The sequence below is a fragment of the Heptranchias perlo genome, chromosome 17 (genome assembly GCF_035084215.1).
Source record: "Heptranchias perlo isolate sHepPer1 chromosome 17, sHepPer1.hap1, whole genome shotgun sequence".
In the NCBI taxonomy this organism is placed as follows: Eukaryota; Metazoa; Chordata; class Chondrichthyes; order Hexanchiformes; family Hexanchidae; genus Heptranchias; species Heptranchias perlo.
In genome coordinates this window covers 35629513-35647942 of record NC_090341.1, presented here as the reverse complement: position 1 = coordinate 35647942, position 18430 = coordinate 35629513, and the positions used below count along the sequence as shown (strand labels likewise).

The 18430-nt window shown below is 40.2% G+C and overlaps 1 protein-coding gene and 1 long non-coding RNA gene across 6 annotated transcripts in view; one reads left to right on the top strand and one right to left on the bottom strand.

Moving 5' to 3' along the window:
- LOC137334247 (FERM domain-containing protein 4B-like) overlaps window positions 1–18430 on the top strand; it is a 261811-nt gene that overhangs the window by 227551 nt on the left and 15830 nt on the right. For all 4 annotated transcript variants that reach the window (XM_067998885.1, XM_067998886.1, XM_067998884.1 and 1 more), the window contains 8 exons: window positions 7292–7368; window positions 10371–10509; window positions 10721–10862; window positions 13920–14053; window positions 14651–14770; window positions 15806–16034; window positions 16296–16352; window positions 17711–17864. In XM_067998885.1, coding sequence (XP_067854986.1) covers window positions 7292–7368; window positions 10371–10509; window positions 10721–10862; window positions 13920–14053; window positions 14651–14770; window positions 15806–16034; window positions 16296–16352; window positions 17711–17864 — 1052 coding nt within the window. The remainder of the gene's footprint in view (window positions 1–7291; window positions 7369–10370; window positions 10510–10720; window positions 10863–13919; window positions 14054–14650; window positions 14771–15805; window positions 16035–16295; window positions 16353–17710; window positions 17865–18430) is intronic.
- LOC137334248 (uncharacterized) overlaps window positions 1–18430 on the bottom strand; it is a 137547-nt gene that overhangs the window by 109505 nt on the left and 9612 nt on the right. For both annotated transcript variants that reach the window (XR_010966114.1, XR_010966113.1), the window contains exons 2-3: window positions 685–788; window positions 494–552 (exon numbers count right to left, since the gene is read on the bottom strand). This is a non-coding gene — a long non-coding RNA (uncharacterized lncRNA). The remainder of the gene's footprint in view (window positions 1–493; window positions 553–684; window positions 789–18430) is intronic.

The following is an 18430-nucleotide window of genomic DNA, read 5'->3' as shown; positions in this document are numbered from 1 at the left end:
CGTTCCACCTGTGTTTGAACCAGCACGGCAAGTCAAAGGCTGGCTATTGGGCGACAAGTGTTATCCCCTAATGAAATAGCTCATGACTCCGGTCGAGAACCCACGCACACGTGCACGGCAGGCCTACAATGAGAGCTATGCTGCCACAAGGAACACCACAGAGCACACCATCGGCGTCCTCGAGCAATGCTTCCACTGCTTGGACCGCTCTGGAGGAGCCCTGCAGTACTCGGCTGAGCAGATATCGGGATTTGTGGTTGCACGCTGCACAACCTGGCCATTATGAGGGAACAGCCCTGGCCACCGCCTATCGGGCGAGAACCCGATGAGCTTTGAGCAAGAGGAGTAGGAGGAGGAATTAAAGGAAGAGGAAGGGAGGCTATAACATAGACAGTCCCTTTCTGCCAGGGCCCTACTTGGTCAGATTATTAATAAGCAATACCAGTAACCTCAACTACACTTCCCCATTCACCAACAGCTCCACATTCCTTACCTTCTCATTGACCATCAAATCGTCCTCTTTGATTACACTTTGGTTCCTCCCTCAGCTCACTGCAGAAATAAAACCATCACCAAATTCAAATCCACCTTTATAAATTAATTCTTGAAATAATGCATGCAAAATGAGACTATTCACCCTTGTGCATTCCCTTAGTGCCTGTCTTTCGTGTGCCTTTACCTTACCTAACGCTCCTACGAGATGCTTCCCCATGGAAGTTAAAACATGTAGGCGTGCTTGTCCTCCACCACCTCTTTGCTGTCTGCCCCCTGTTATGCGCCACCTTCTCCTGCAAGAAAAAGGGAAGTGTGTTAGTGAGTGTTCTGCAAGACGTTTGGGTGATGCGGCTGTCATGGGTAAATAGCTGCCTGTGGGTGTGAGGCTTGCAACAATGCTAAGAGGGTGAGGTAAACCATATGAATTGAAGGGTTGATAGAGATTGTTGGTAGATGAGTGGTGGTATAGTGAATTGAGCAGTGGATGAGGCTAGTGGTGCAGTTAGGAGATGCCACTTGAAAATTGAACTCACCTCGCTCACTTTGACAACTCATGTTAAATCGTTGAACTTCTTCCTGTACTGCATCCATGTTCTTGAAGCTATGCTCCTGGCATTGACCTCCTCCACTACTTCCTCCCACTGCCTCTTCAGCATATGCCTGGAGGGCTTCCTGCCCCACTGCGGATACAGGATGTCCCTCCTTCTCTCCACTTCTTGCACCAAGACCTCCACTGCATTATCAGAGAATCTTGGTGCACGCTGTCTCCCAGGCGCAGCCATTCTTCCAAGTACTGATCATTGAATCACTTCATGAAGGACTTCCAGCCACAGTGCACCTCCCCTTTAAGAGGTGCAGACTGCCTTTAAGAAGCGCGTGTGATATTGGGCCCCCTGCTGATGCGTGCAGTCAATCAACAGCGCAAGTAGCGCTGGCTGCACGCAGCAATCACTTAAAACAACGGGCAGCACAAATTTAACATGCTGTCTGTGTCGCTACAAACGGGCACGGGTTAATCACATGTCACGATCCCCACATCCGTTTTCGGGGGTTATCCAATTTAACCCCCTATATGTAGCTGCCAAACCTTCATGATATGCAGCCCAAGACGACAAAAACCCTGTTCTAAATAGATGCCTTCAAAACCAGAATTTAGTTAAAGCCACATTTGCATGAGTGAGAATATATCTGCATATGTTGAAGTTTTCAAGATATTAAGGGGAACTGATAGGGTAGATAGAGAGAAACTCTTTCCAGTGGTTGGGGAGTCTGGGACTAGGGGACATAGCCTAAAAATCAGAGCCAAGACGTTCAAGAATGATGTTAGGAAACACTTCTACACGCAAAGGATGGTAGAAGTTTGGAACTCTCTTCCACAAATGGCAGTTGATGCTAACTAAATCGCTAATTTTAAATCCGAGATTGATAGATTTTTGTTAACCAAAGTTATTAAGGGATATGGGGCTATGGTGGGTATATGGAGTTAAGTCACAGATCAGCCATGATCTCACTGAATGGCGGGACAGGCTCGAGGGGTTAAATGGCCTACTCCTGTTCCTATTTAAATAGGTGGTTGAATGCTAGATGAAATACCTGAATACCACAGATAGAAAGAAAGGAAGAAAGAACTTGCATTTTATATAGCGCTCTTCACTTTCTCGGGATGTCCCAAAATGCTTTTGAAGCATAGCCACTGTTGTAACGTAGGCAAACATGGCAGCCAATCTGCACACGGCCAGGACCCACAGACAACAATGAGATAAATAGCTGACAGACAGATAATCTGTTTCAGTGAGAGATAAATATTGGACAGGACACTCGGAGAACTTACTTGCTCTTCTTCGAATAGTGCCACGAGATCTTTTATGTCCCCCTAAGAAGGCAAATGGGGCATTAGTTTAACATCTGAAAGACGGCACCTCTAATAATGGAGCACTCCCTCAGTACTGCACAGAAGTTTCTACCTAGATTATGTGCTCAGGTGGGACTTGAACCTGCCACTGAGGTGAGAGTGCTACCACTGAGCCATGGCTGACTCCTAGTACTACATTGATCACCCTGAGATGTGCACAATAACCTTTTTAATCTTTATTGAGCGCTGGTTCGACATTGACCTCATCTGATTAGGATTCATTTGCTTTCATGACCCAGTGACGGACTGAATAATGCAAGACTAGTGAGAGTCTGAGATTCCATTAACTAAGTAGTGTAACGGTGTTTGTACATGGGCGTAAAGGTTAAAATCTGTTTTTTTTGTGTGGCTGCATTACTAAATGACATGAGTGAGTGGGAAATATTCTCGTCTAGAATTCTTTCATCAAATGAGTTTCCATTCAAATCCAGTTTTACACTTGTTCTGCAGGTCTCTTATCTTGGTCGGGAGAGCAGTTATGATTAAGGTCATGGTGGCAGTGACTGTGCTTGAGGGTAGTTATCACAGAACTGACTCATTGTTGGCTTAGAGGTTGAATGCCAAAGAGTTATTCTGTATCTGTGGGGGCATGACAAGCATAGGGAAACTAACTCACCAAAACTTCCACTTAACTACTTATTTTTGTATCTCCCCAAATGTTTTGCTAGGCTACACCTGAGACATTGTATTTTATGTGTGAAAATGATTGCTTAATACAATAAGTGAGTGTTTCTCAATTAATTTTATTAATCCAGCCATCAGGCTGTTGAATGTTATAATGACAGTATTCACTTTACATACCAGTATTGCAGGAATGTAAACTGAAGCTGTATAACATAATACTTATATTTATCTTTTAAGTTTAATGCTCAAACACGCCTCCTTTCTAACTTAGTGCAAAATTAGCCCATAAACTAATAATCAAATCATTGTAAATAAGAAAATCAGTGTTGCACACCCCTTAATTAAAATGAATCTTAATTAATAAAATTATTAAAATGACAATTAAAAATCAAAACTTATCCTTTTTCTTAAAAAAAAAACTAGTGTAGTGAAAATATTGGCTACAATGCTTATAAAAATGAAATCAATTAAGAAATTAACTTCAAAATTTTAAATTGACTGAAAACTGATTTCACATTCTTCAAAAATATCAATTCCAGATCTTCTAGTTCAAGGTAATTATATTAAATTGAGACAGAAATCTGCAGAAGATGCACTTATACGCTATGTTGCTGGCTGATGATTTGTAGAAGGCTTGAATCTGTCAGAACAAGACTAAAAGATCGAAAAAGAACAAACTTGTATTTATACAAAGCCTTTCACATCCACAGCATGTCCATAAGTGTATCACAGCCAATGAAGTATTTTGAAGTGTAGTCACTGTTGTAATGTAGGGAAATAAAGCAGGCCAGAGGCTGGGTATTCTCCAGCGAGTGACTCACCTCCTGACTCCCCAAAGCCTTTCCACCACCTACAAGGCACAAGTCAGGAGTGTGATGGAATACTCTCCACTTGCCTGAATGAGTGCAGCTCCAACAACATTCAAGAAGCTCGACACCATCCAGGACACAGCAGCCCGCTTGATTGGCACCCTATCCACCACCCTAAACATTCACTCCCTTCACCACCGGCACACAGTGGCTGCAGTGTGTACCATCCACAGGATGCACTGCTGCAACTCGCCAAGTCATCTTTGACAGCACCTCCCAAACCCGTGACCTCTACCACCTCGAAGGACAAGAGCAGCAGGTACATGGGAACAACCCCATCTACACGTTCCCCTCCAAGTCACACACCATCCCGACTTGGAAATATATCGCCGTTCCTTCATCGTCGCTGGGTCAAAATCCTGGAACTCCCTTCCTAACAGCACTGTGGGAAAACCTTCACCACAAGGACTGCAGCGGTTCAAGAAGGCGGCTCACCACCACCTTCTCAAGGGCAATTAGGGATGGGCAATAAATGCCGGCCTCTCCAGCAACGCCCACATCCCATGAACGAATTTTTTTTAAATGTTGACAGTCAATTTGCACACAGCAAGGTTCCACTAACATTAATAAGATAAATGACCAGATAATCTGTTTGTGATATTGGTTGAGGAATAAATGTTGCCCAGGACACGGGGATAACATCCCCGCTGCTCTTTGAATAGTGCCATGGGATCTTTTCCATCTACCTGACATGACGGGAGGGGGGCCTCAGTTTAATGTCTCACCCGAAAGACGGCACCTCCAACAATGCAGCGCTCCCTCAGTACAGCATTGATGTCAGCCTAGAACATGTGCTCAAAGCTTGAACCCATAACTTTCTGACTTAGGCACGAGTGCTATCACTGAGCCAATGCTAGCATTATATCACATGATTAGATATATAACAGATGAGCTACTTTGGGTTTCATAGAGGCAAACAGCTGCTGTTGAAGCTTTACCCCTGCAATACCGTTCATTGTCTTATATAGAGTTGCCAATTCTGCACATATTCCTGGAGGATTGATGACGTGACTCCTGCACTTTGCAAATGTTATTGCATTTACCTTATAAAAGGTTAGGTCCTCTGTAGTTGAGTGTCTTTGCTCACCGTGAACCTAAAAAACATAGTTTTTGCTCACTGGCAGGGGTGGACTGGGTATCGGAGGCACTTGGGAAATTTGCCATGAATGATTCCCCACCACCCTTGAAAGGTGCATTCTGTTATCCCACTGCCTCTGAGAAATCAAAGTGTTCAATTCTTTATCGTCTCAAACAAAATCAGAAAATGCTGGAAACACTCAGCAGGTCAGGCAGCATCTGATGAAGGGCTATTCCTGAAACATTTAACATTTTCCTTTTTTAAAAAAAAAATGCTGCCTGACTTGCTAAGTGTTTCCAGCATTTTCTGATTTTTGTCTGAGAATGTAAAGAATTGACCATCTTGGGAGGGAAGGATGGCGATAAGTGAGGTTTCTTTCCCTCAAGGTGGCTCAAACATGAAATGCTTGGCAATAAATTTTTCAATTAAGTCAATCCTGTGTGTCAGAGTGTTCACAGTACTCTAGCTGGGGTCAGTATTAGAACCTGGATAGGCTTGTCACAGGCAATTGTTCCCACTCCAGGTAATCCGGCAAGCTGAACCTGTAGGGTGGTTATGGCTGGACAAAGCTTCAGGAAGCTTACCAGTGCTGTATGTTGGTACGTCAGCATACACTTTGGGGCCTGTAAACCCTGGCTGTGCCAATCTGTGCCGAAGCTCTCTGGTTTTTGATAAGTGGGATGTGCATCTGCAGGTTGAGAATACACATTCCGTATCGGGCAAACAGTACTTGATTCGGAGAGACACAGATGTGTTTCTGAGCATGTCAGACAGCTGGTTGACCAAAACATACGTATTATGGGAATGTGCTAATAAGTTGTTTAAAACTGATCATCTGATAAATAGAACTGTGACAAAATTGTGTTACTTGAATTGTGATTATTTTTAAAAATTAAGTTTCAAATGTGCCCCATACTGAAGCTACTTTGTTCTAATCAGAATGTTAAACATATGTCAGTGTGCCCACCTGCTCATTGGTGTCTAGGTCTGTTCCCAGCAGTTCTGAATTCAGTATCAGTGAAACCAACCTAGCTTGTTGCCCCTTTAATAAAGCAACAGTAGGTATATTTACTTAGCTGCAAAGACACTCCGAAGAAGGTAATAATTAAACTGGCTTTCTACCTAACATCCTGTAGAACCAGCTTGGCAAGTGGTTTGGTACAGACAGCTGACTTGAAATGACACCTCCTTAAGAGTGCCTCCAGTAAGAATTTTTTGAATGCAAGCATTCAACAAGCAAAGGAATTCCAATTTAAGCTGGAGTGTTCTGTTAATCTTTTGCTGTGTCAATTACGTTCAGTGTTGCTACTGACATAGCCTACACCTCTTTAAAAACCCCCGATTGTGACTCCTCTTTAGGGTGCTTGAGGAGAAGTGTGAATTCCTTTCCCCTTGTGTTCCTTTCATCCTAGATAGTTTGAAGAGAGTGGATTCTGGGAGGTGACTTTATTAACGTAGACGATGATGTCGGCATGAATAGATGGTGGGAGGAGTAAATGTACGAACGCTTGAAACTCACTTAGGGCAAGCTGAATCCAGGCTAAAGATACAGTAGAAGGAAGGTTCCTATGGTTTTAAACACAGGCAGCGGTTCCTAGGAGCTTTGTGAAAAGGAACTATGCGCATGAAAATGTGTGTTACACTTTACCCTTTGTAACTGGTGAGTTGATTTGCGAGTGCAAATATACTTTTATTAATGGCTGTGATGTCTCGGACCTTTTGTGTGTGTTCCAATTAGTGTCAGCAGTTTGTAGCGGGAAGTAATGGGGAGTTGCTGCATCCAGAAAAGATTTTAAAAGTTGCCTGTGGCTTTTTGGATACATTTTTTAAATGGTCGGGTTGAAAGTTTTTTTTCCAAAAAAAGTTCATCTTGATACTTTTAAATTTACGCCAAGTGATTTTTTTTTTATTATTATGTTGCACACAACACAGAGGATACTGTAAAGGCAGTCACTTCGTAAAGCAACAGAAATGGTCAGTGAATGCGGAACACACCTTACCGATTTAAATGATAACTAGACCACTGCAAGAGCTGGTTGGCATAGTGTGTTGACAATGGAGCATATTAAAAAGGAAGATGCTAGTAATTGGGAAAAGGAAGTTATTGTACATGCTCTACCTTTACAGTAACACAGACCATTTATTGAATGGAGAGTTGTGATAATGATCAGTTCTGCTTTAGGACTTCCAGTCATTCAATTATTTTAAATGCTGTACCTATTTTTTCCCCCTAACCGTGCAGAATTCCTTTCATTAGTGGGATTAGCACAGTAACTTTGCACCTTATGCCTATTCTTTTTGTTGTATTTGTAGATTTTCCAGTGGAAACAACTTGAAAATTTATACTTTCGTGAAAAGAAGTTTGCAGTTGAAGTTCACGATCCTCGCAGGTAAGATGATGTTTTCCTTGTCTGCTATCATAACTTAAAATTTGACTTTTAGTGTTGGAACATGTTGTAACACGTTTTAATGAATGTGATGTACTAAGTTACCTAAAATTTGAATTCACTTCATTTGTTTGTGAACTATAAACCTACATGCAAAATCGTTTTTTACTAAATTTTTTTCACATTTGGAGCTAGTTTATTTCTGATTTTTGCGCACTTACAGCTGCTATTGTCCCAGTCGTCCATCATCCCGTCCTTGCTGATCTACATTGGCTCCCTGTCCCTGACGCATTAAATTTAATGCATCCTCGTGCTTATCTTTAAATCCCTCCATGGTCTCGCCCCACCCTATCTCTACTGTCACCTCCAGCTCTGTCTGTGCCCACCTCCTGAACATTCCGTTTCTCTGAGACTGGTCTTTTTCTGTGTTGCCCCTTCCTTAGCCCCACCATTGAAGGAGTGTCGGAGATACCGTCTTTCGGATGAGACGTTAAACTGAGACCCCGTCTGCCCACTCAGGTGGACATAAAAGATCCCACAGCACTATTTTGAAGAAGAGCAGGGGAGTTCTCCCTCAACCCACATCACTTTTTTTTTTAAAAACAGATTATCTGGTCATTATTACATTGCTGTTTGTGGGGCCTTGTGCACAAATTGGCTGCTGCATTTCCTACATTACAACAGTGACTACACTTCAAAAAAAAATACTTCATTAGCTGTAAAGTGCTTTGGGATGTCCTGAGGTGGTGGAAGGCACTATATAAATGCAAGTCTTTCTTTTCTATTGGCAGCAGAGCCTTCAGCCACCTCAGCCACCTTGTTCCTACTCTCTGGAATTTCCTCCCTAAACTTCTCCTCATTCAAAAACCTTCTCAGAAAAGCTTTTGGTCACTGTGGGATCTTCTTTACATTAAAGACACTATATAATTGAAAATTGTTGGATATTGGTCCTGATTGCCATATTAAAATTGATATTTAACTGCTCATAACCTCAGCATCCTCAACCTCTACCTTCCATAAACTTCAGTTCATTCAAAAAATCTGCTATTCTATCCTGCATCAAAAGCCACTTGCCCCTCACACCTGACCTCACTGACCTACATTGGCTCCTTGTCCCCCAACTTCTCATTTGAAATTCTCATCCTAGCATTTAAATTCCAGTATTGCCTTATCCTTCTTAGCCCTAACCTCCTCCGAATTCTCCAATCCTCTGGCCTCTTGAGCACCCCTCCTTGCCCTCCCCTCCATTCACTGCACCAATTGGTGGCTGTACCTTCAGCTGCCTATGTCCCATTCTCCTAGATTTGCCTCCTTATACCCCTGTGTCTCTCCACCTCCCTCTCTCCCTTTAAGTCCGTCCTTACACTCCATCTCTCTGGCCCAAGCTTTTTCTTTGTGTCTCTGTGAAGCATCTTGGGATATTTTTCTATGTTAAAGGGGCTATGTAAATGCAAGTTGTTGCCTGTGAAAGCAGAAAGGTTCTGAACTCTGTACTTGTTGCGTGTACTTGCTAAAAGAGAAAATGTCTTGAGCTTGTATTAAGGAACATTTGACTTGTACCTGGAGATGATGTGGAGGACACTACCTATCTTCTACTGAGAAATTCTTTGCAAAATTGGAAACACACATTTTCCATCAATTTGATGAATTTTCACGACAAGTTATTTTTTAAAGCATGCACTTGTGTTAGAAATGGTTGCTAGTTCTACTATGGAACTATGTGAGTTTTGATTATTGCTTTCATCTGTATTTTAATGGTGTATGTAAAGTTTACTGCGTGCAGCCATTTAGGATTTCCTAGTAACTTTGCATTTTAAATTTATTTTTATGCTGTTTGAGTGTACTCTGTCTAAGCAGCTGCAATCTGTTTTCTACATTCCATTTCTATTGCCAGATTTATTTCTGGGAAAAGAAGCATAACAAATGCTCCTATTTATTGGCTTCTGGCCAGTTCAAGCCTAACTCCTGAAGAAACTAATAAATTTCAGAAAAATGTGATTATTCAGCCACTTTTGGAGGGGGGGAACAAAAGCAACTGAGAGGAGTTTTAACTGTTTGCATTCAACATCTGTGTTTTTGTATAATTCATGACCTGTAGGTATGTTAAACATTCTGCGACGGTTACAATTGGTCATGTTTTAAGATGGTTGCTAATTACAATTTCTGTCTTGGTGGTGGCTGGCACAAGTTCATCTGGGAATGCTGCCTATTTTAATGGTGGTGAGTGACAGGAAAGGAGACCCACTGATAGCCTTCTGCCTAGTAATTCAGTGTGGCACTGGAGCCCATAGCTTGTAAGGCTGCATCCACTTGTCCACTGTCCCTACTACAGAATGATGTAGAGAGAATCCAGCACAATACATTTTTTTTCCTCTCTATGTATCCTATGTGGACTTTAAAATGACAAGAGCTGCTATTGTGCTCCATGTGTGTAATTTAAAATTTTAGCAATATGACACTAGATACATTTTTGATCAATAAAGTCCAGCATTGTAGAATGTAGTCACTGGAGGTTTCCTGTTTTGTTTTTATTCTAAAAACAGCTGTTTGTGAAATGGTACAAAAATGTCCCATAGAAAGAACACAGGTGGTGCATTTTCCTGAAATCTAGGTCTAAAGTTTCATAAGACTTGATCACTGAGCTAGCATTAACCCTACTCCTAACCCATAAAAGCACATTTCCTGTCAGTTGGTCCTTGAAATAACATTGACAGCAACTGGGGAGAAGCCCATGGTTCAGGCCATCTGGTCCTTTCTGTTGAAAGAGGAGTTGTAATTAGCATAATAGAAATCTAGCTGGTTAAACAAAATGAAAGTTAGATGCATTTCAGTCCAATTTTGAAAACTTGCAGTTAATTCCAGCATTTCACTTTCCAAATGTTTAATTGAAGACTATGGATCTTCATTTTGTACTGTTGAGTATTTTTTATACTTAATGAGAACTGATTTACTTTTGGATCCAAACATTAACAAATCCTATTGGGTGCCTTGTTTTTTTTTTACAGAGTACCATTGTCAAGAAGGACTTTTGGGCAGACTGGGCTAGTGGTAAACACATGGTATGCAAGCAACTCCCTGATCAAGTCCATTTGGGTGATGGCAATAAGTCAACATCAATTCTACCTGGACAGAAAACAAAGTAAAGTAAGTTGTTGATCAGAGAATGGATTTGAACTTGAAGGTGAACACGAGAACGTGAACTCCTATTCAAAATGTAATTCATTAACCCTCAGACTCCAATATGATCCTATTGTGACTTTGGAGGAAGTAATTTTAATACATTCTAACCACTCTCTGGGTAAAGAAGTTTTTCCTGAATTCCCTATTGGATTTATTTTTCTTTTTGTTCCTGTAGGCAAAAATTCCATCAGCAAGAAGTCTCAGTGATATTGCAATGGACTTGACCGACACAGGAATGCCTAAAGCTTCTAAACTGGCAAACGTGGATGGTAAAAATCCAGTTATAACGGCTAGTAATGGCAGCCTAATCTCCTCAGGTAAAATCTTTGCTGTGCATGTTTTCAACATGTCATCAAATGTGGTTCCATTATAAAATAGTACCGATGATTTTCTAGACATTACTGATTTTATTTAAAAGTTTTCAACATTTAACAGTTCAGTGTTACTTCATTTGGATATGTAGCATAGTTCCATTAGATCCACTCTGTTTAATTTCCTTTAACAGAAGTTTTCATCAAAGAAACTGAATAGAAATTGAAAATATCAAACCATTTACAGAGAATTAAATAGAAAATACAGCACAGAAATAGGCCATTGTTTATGCTCCACACGAGCCTCCTCCAACCCTTCTTCATCTATCCCCATCAACATATCCTATTCCTTTCTCTCCCATATGTTTATTCTGCTTCCCATTAAATGTATCTATGCTAGTCGCCTCAACTATCCCTTGTAGTAGTGAGTTCCACATTCTAACCACTTTAACCACTCTCTGGATAAAGAAGTTTTTCCTGCATTCCCTATTGGATTTATTTTTGACTATCTTATATTTATGCAAGTTAGAGAATTGGGCAGGGAGATAATGTACAGATAGGCTTGCTGCTAATTTGAATGAATCGTCTTAATTATTTATTCTTCTCTAGATTTATTTTAAATCTACAATTACATTGAACCAAACTGCACACTGTCACTTGATAAGTCAGCTCTTTTTTACTCTACAAAATGGCAATAAATTAAAAGTAGTAGTCTGAAATATTTTGCATTTCAGGCAATAATTGTTTAAATTTAAAGTACGCTAGAATTATGAATCAGAAAATAACTAATTCAATGTTACTGCTTGTGTAATTTAGACAATAGTCCTCTTCAATTGAATTGTATTGGGATGCTTCATTCACAGAATGCCAAATAATTTTGCATATCTACTCCTCCTTCCTCTCCTCTGCCCCAGCTAACAGGGCAGAGGTTGGAAAAATACAGATTAATGATGCCTGAAGTGTAGTTTGAAATGTAAATTTTAATTTGTTGGCAAAAGGGATAAAGAATGCTGTTGTACTGAGGATTCATTTTTCAGTACATACCTGTCAATCTGGTTTATCTCATTGGGACCGTGCAAGTAGCAATAAATCAAAACCTGCTTGTCAAAAACAGGTTTTACAACTAGCATCTGCAGAGAAAACCTTTTACAGGATTGGAAAGTCAAGTCAACAGCATGAAATTAATGTATTAAAAAGTTTTACATTGTATTATGTATATGTTTAAATTGAATATTTTATTTTCACTCTTCTTTGTACTGCCAAATAAATATATCTGGTATGGTTTTATGTTCGTAGCCAAAAAAAATTGTTTTGTATTGAACAACATAAGACTCATCGGGTTTTGAAAGGATTCAACATTATTCGAGCTAACTAGTGCAGTGTCCAGTGACTCCGTGTTGGGGTCAAGTAAAACGTACCATTACTTGTAGCTGTGCTCTCACCCCTACAGATGCTCAGCCATCTGTGAAACTCAATATGTGGAGACAACTTCAGATAATAATGCACTGTATTGATTTCAAGTTCCAGTTAATGGATATAAGGAACTGTTCAAAAAAAATTACCTAAATGGATTCTGTATTTATGCTTTTATGTATACACTTAAATTCATTATTAAAGAAGTGTGTGCAGAAAAAATCTTCTGCAAGAATATGTTCACGACCTTCTAAAATTGAACATATGTGAAAAATTGGATTTTGAAATAAATGTTTCAACTTCTTTCTGAAAAATTATCTGAATTAAAAGATCACTTTTTTTCATTCTGGGATGGCTGGGCTGAACAAAAAATAGGGGTTTTCCTTGATTTTAAAATATAGTGTAAGCTCTAAAATTGGTTATAAAGTTGTTAATGTGCAAGCTAATTTCTACAACTGGTAGGTGTGCCAAAAGCTTTATAAAAGACTACCGAACAAATTTGCAGATGTTACAAAACTTGGAAGTGTAGTAAACAGTGCGGAGGATAGTGATAGACTTCAAGAGGATACAGACAGGCTGGTGGCATGGGCAGACACGTGGCAGATGAAATTTGACACAGAAAAATGTGAGGTAATACATTTCGGTAGGAAGAATGAAGAAAGGCAATATAAACTGAAGGACACAATTCTAAAAGGGGTAAGGGAACAGAGGGATCTGGGGGATATGTGCACAAATCATTGAAGGTGGCAGGGCAGGTTGAGAAAGCGGTTAAAAAAGCATATGGGATCCTGGGCTTTATAAATGGAGGCATAGAGTGCAAGGAAATCATGACGAACCTTTATAAAACACTGGTTCGGCCACAACTGGAGCATTGTGTCCGGTTCTGGGCACCGCACTTTAGGAAAGATGTGAAGGCCTTAGAGAGGGTGCAGAAGAGATTTACTAGAATGGTTCCAGGGATGAGGGACTTCAGTTACGTGGATAGACTGGAGAAGCTGGGGTTGTTCTCCTTAGAGCAGAGAAGGTTGAGAGGAGATTTGTTAGAAGAGTTCAAAATCACGAAAGGTTTAGATAAAGTAAATAAAGAGAAACTGTTCCCATTGGCAGAAGGTTCAAAGAACCAGAGGAAATAGATTTAAGGTGATTGGCAAAAGAACCAAAGGTGATATGAGGAAAAACTTTTTTACACAGCGAACGGTTAGGATCTGGAACGCACGGGGTGGTGGAGGCAGATTCAATCATGGCTTTCGAAAGGGAACTGGATAAGTACTTGAAAGGAAAACATTTGCAGGGCTACAGGGATAGGGCAGGGGAGTGGGACTAGCTGGATTGCTCTTTCATAGAGCCAGCACAGACTCGATGGGCCGAATGGCCTCCTTCCATGCTGTGACCTTTCTATGATTCTAAAACAAGGAAATGGTATGCTTAAAAGCTAGTAGAGAGAATATCCCCCCTCCCAAATCCTGCATTCTACTTCTGCTGACCACAGAGACCTTTACAGATCCTGCGGAGAGTACATCTGTTGCTACAGCTATTCTGCGTTTTAGCATTTTGAACTACAAAAAGCCACCTTTGCTGCGTATGGTAGTTTTCACATTTTTCTTCACATTACTTGGATGTCAGTAGTAATAATATTGTGCATCCATTTAGGTTCCCAGGACTCTGAAGTCAATGATGAGCAAAAGAAAGAAAAGCTAATTGAATTGAAGCAGCGTCAGAGTGCACTGCAAGATACCCTCAATCAAAGAATGGAAGAATTAAAGAAAATCTGTTTACGAGAAGCAGTAAGTATAACTTTGTAACCACACAAGTTTAATGTTTCTAGTACTCTGTTGCTTTAAATAGTTCTTGGCAATGTAAATGTTCAATAATTTCTTTGTGTCTCTTTTATGACTGTAATTTGTATCAGCTGGTTGGCTTAGTTGGTAGCACACTCGCCTCTGAGTCAGAAGGTTGTGGGTTCAAGTCTCACTCCAGGAACTTAAGCACAAAATCTAGGCTGACTTTCCAGTCCAGTACTGAAGGAGTGCTGCACTGTTGGAGGTGCCGTCTTTCAGATGAGGTGTTAAGCCAAGGCCCTGTCGGCCCTCTCAGTTGAATGTAAAAGATGCTCTAATAGTGCTCTGAAAGAGAATGGGAGTTCTCGCCAGTATTCTCGTCAATATTTATCCCTCAACACCCAAAAAATGATGATCTGGTCATTATCACATTGTTGTTTGTGGGACCTTGCTGTGCTGCCACATTACAACACTTCTTAAGTACTTAATTGATTGTAAAACGCTTTGGGACGTCCTGAGGTGGTGAAAGGCGCGATATAAATGAAAGTTCGTTCTTTGTTTAATTTTCTTTTGGCTGGAATTTCTTATGCGTTTCCATTATAGGAGTTAACAGGCAAGCTACCAAAAGAGTATCCACAGACCTCAGGAGAAGAGCTTCCACATGTTAGACGGCGAGTAGGCACAGCTTTCAAACTGGATGACACCCTCCTTCAAAGTGAAGAGGCAAGTATACACAATAGGTCTGATTAGGAACGGCCAAACAGTGACTGCGCATTACAAAAATTGTAGGGGTTTTTAATCTCTACCCTATTTTTATGACTTGGAACGGATTTTGTTTTTAATTCCCTCCCCTTTCGTTCTGAAGATGATGATTTGTGCTTGGAGTATTGTTCCACAGGCTCTGCAGCCCTCCAGTACCTAACTCAAGTGGCGTTCTTTATTTATGAGCTTACATAGGCTATTCAGCTGTGGAGAATCACAATCTAGCCCAAAACTGCCCTCACCCAAAATCCACATTTACCTTTCCAGCAGGGATCAATAGATAAACAATCAGGAGTGGGAATCGAGGCTGACTTTTTTTTTTCCCCCCTTCCCAAGCACAGGGTAGACTGAGCATTTTTATTTCATCTGATTCCAGCTAGACTGACTACAGACCAGGGATCACACATTTATCCTTCCTGGTCTGCATAACTTAAGGAGCCATTGGTGGAGCTAATTTTTCATCCTGGCATGCCAGCAGATAATTGTCATCTAGAAAGAATGTGTATGTTGTAATTATATTGAGACATTGTTATGGATGTGGGAAATTATCTTGTGAAACAATCTCTGTGCATCAGGAACCAGCTATATTCTCTCGATAAACTTGTTTCTTGAATATAATTAGGTACCTACTGCTCATTTTGTATCATATGTTAATGTTCCCCTTTTTAGTTTTGTTTAAAATGCAATAGTTTGAAGCAGCATAGAATTTTTACTAGTTCCTTCCATGGTCACTGGTTGAGTATATTGCACCCATTCTACCTTTTTGAAAGATTCATGTATGAATCTTAGATATTTAAAAACTTCAAGTAAGAGTAACATACATTTCTGTCAGGTTTCATTCTTGTGACAGGAAAAGTACAAATGGTCCTAATTAAATACATTTGCATGTGCTGTAATTAAAAACTTAGTAAAGTGATAGATTTGTTTCTATAGGATTTACAAATGCCTCAGGTTAAAGATGAGGTAACTATAATTTTTCCATCTAACAACTTTCAGGATCCATATTTACAAAATCTGGAGAGTAAGTTTGTCATTCAGCAGAAGATTGTGGAAGCTGCAAGAAAACTAGCCAATGACCCTGAAGTATGCAAGAATGTTAAAAAGAAGAGGAAGCAGGACTATGTTGATGCTTTGAAAAAGCTTCAAGAGATAGAGAATGCAAATAATGAGTACAGAATAAAATGCGGGAGGATGCCTACTCAGAGAGCCTCCCTCATTGTTCCAGGTAATAACCCGACTCTACAGCTTATTACACTTCAAATCAGAACTGTGCAGCTAATTACACTTTAAATCATGGCATTTTAAATATAACTCTGCTAAGCTGAAACTCTCTTCTACCTTTTCTTGCTGAAGTGTTTTCATTAATACATTGTCCAGAAATTAAAAGAATAACATGTCTGCCTCTCAGTAATCATTTGTAAATAGATTTGCTGTTATTGATTTGCAACACTCACTGTGAGAAACATGTCATTTCTTTCTCACCTAGATGAGGTCATCCCCTCGGAGAGCAGTTCCTTATCAGACACAAATACAGCAGAAGATGGTGAGTTGTGAAAGCAGGCGTGTTAGATTGCTGTAGGCATTAAGTGTTTCGCATGCCCTCTTCACACCAGAAGTCTAGTTTGAACAGTTCTAGTGTTGTCATAGATAATTACATCAGTAATTCCAAAATTTTACATTCCTTTGAGACCAAGCAATTTTTCATGAACCTGTGTGCCTTTAAAGTGGAAATTGAAATATCAGTCTTCAGAAGTGAAATCAGCTGGGATTCTACCTCTTGATAACTATCTTGTGATCCTTGCTGGACATTTTGTCAGTATGAATGTCTGATGAGATGAGGATTAGGCTCAACTGTGATTCTGTTCCCTTGGTCAAATAGCCTGCAGACACCTGCAGTCTAGGCTCACGCACAATTTAAAGGAGGGGTGGCAACACCCATGGAACCGTACTCCAGCATGTGTCACTACCTTGATAGTACAAAATTAGAAGAAAGATCCACTATATGCAGTATACCTCGTGGCATACAGTATAATCTAAATGGTACAAATTTTAAAGGGAGTGCAGGAACAGAGAGACCTGGGTGTGTATGTGCACAAATCTTTGAAGGTGGCAGAACAAGTTGAGAAGGCTGTTTAAAAAGGCATACAGGATCCTGGCTTTATAAATAGAGGCATAGAGTACAAAAGCAAGGAAGTTGAGCTGAATCTTTATAAAACACTGGTTAGGCCCCAGCTGGAGTATTGTGTCTAATTCTGAGCACCAAACTTTAGGAAGGATGTCAAGACTTTACAGAGTGTGCAGATGAGATTTACTAGAATGGTACCAGGGATGAAAGACTTCAGTTATGTGGAGAGACTGGAGAAGCTGGAGTTGTTCTCCTTAGAGCAGAGAAGGTTTAGGGGAGATTTGATAGAGGTGTTCAAAATCATGAAGGGTTTTGATAGAGTAAATAAAATGAAACTGTTTCCAGTGGCAGAATGGTCGGTAACCAGAGGACACAGATTTAAAGTAACTGGCAAAAGAACCAGAGGCGACATGAGGGAAAAAAAATTTATGCAGCGAGTTATGATCTGGTATGTGCTGCCTGAAAGGGTGATGGAAGCAGATTCAATAATAACTTTCAAGAGGGAATTGGATAAATACTTGAAGTGGAAAAATTTGCAGGGCTCTGGGGAAAAGGCAGGGGAGTGGGACTAATTGGATAGCTCTTTCAAAGAGCCGGCACAGGCATGATTGGCCGAATGGCCTCCTTCTGTGCTGTATCATTCTATGATCTAAATACATACCATGAGGTAATAAAATCGCAGTGGTGCGTACTGTGGTGGTAGTGTGTACAAATCAAATGAAGGATATTTTGAGCAGTTTATAATTTCTGCTGTTATCCAATGTTTGTTGTGGCAGATGACGTGCGTGTTATGCAAAGAAAAAGATCCTTTTCTAGCCAGCAACCTCTGAGACCGGTTCCACCACAGTCTCTTGAACTTAAACAGAGTCGACAGAGGAGGAGTTCTGCAAGTGAACAGTTTCACGATAAAGGACATATAGGCAAAACGAGGTAAAGCATTCCCTGGTTCATTAAGTATTTGTGTGCGTCTGTGATTATTTGTGATCTAGATGAGTACCTCTTTGCTGACCAACATTCTCGTTTTCTCAATTTTTGCTACACATTGCATAATTTACTTATTTCTAGATATGCATTTTGCATTTATTTTTGCCTGAACCAGTCAGTTGGTCTAATCATAGCTCTGTTCTTGAGCATGTGTGGCTTCATTTCACCACACAGTTGGGGGATTTGGCTTCATCAAAAATTTTAGTTACTTTCAAAAATAGATTTATTGTAAATTGGATATGCATTCCTAAATTCTGTGTGTCCACTTGAAATTAACTTTCTGAAGAAAAATAGTTTGTTTAGATTTTTTTTTTAAAACTGTCAGGATTTTTGTTAACACACCGCATTTTGTTTTGCTTTAAGTTTTTGTGTGATTTTCATCAAATGCCTTTAAGATACATTATAAAGATTTGATCAGACAAAGAGGGAAAAGAGCTGCCATCAAGAACATAAGTAGCAACAGAATGTCCAAATGGGGTAGAAGGACAAAGACAAAGGGCATAATAATTATG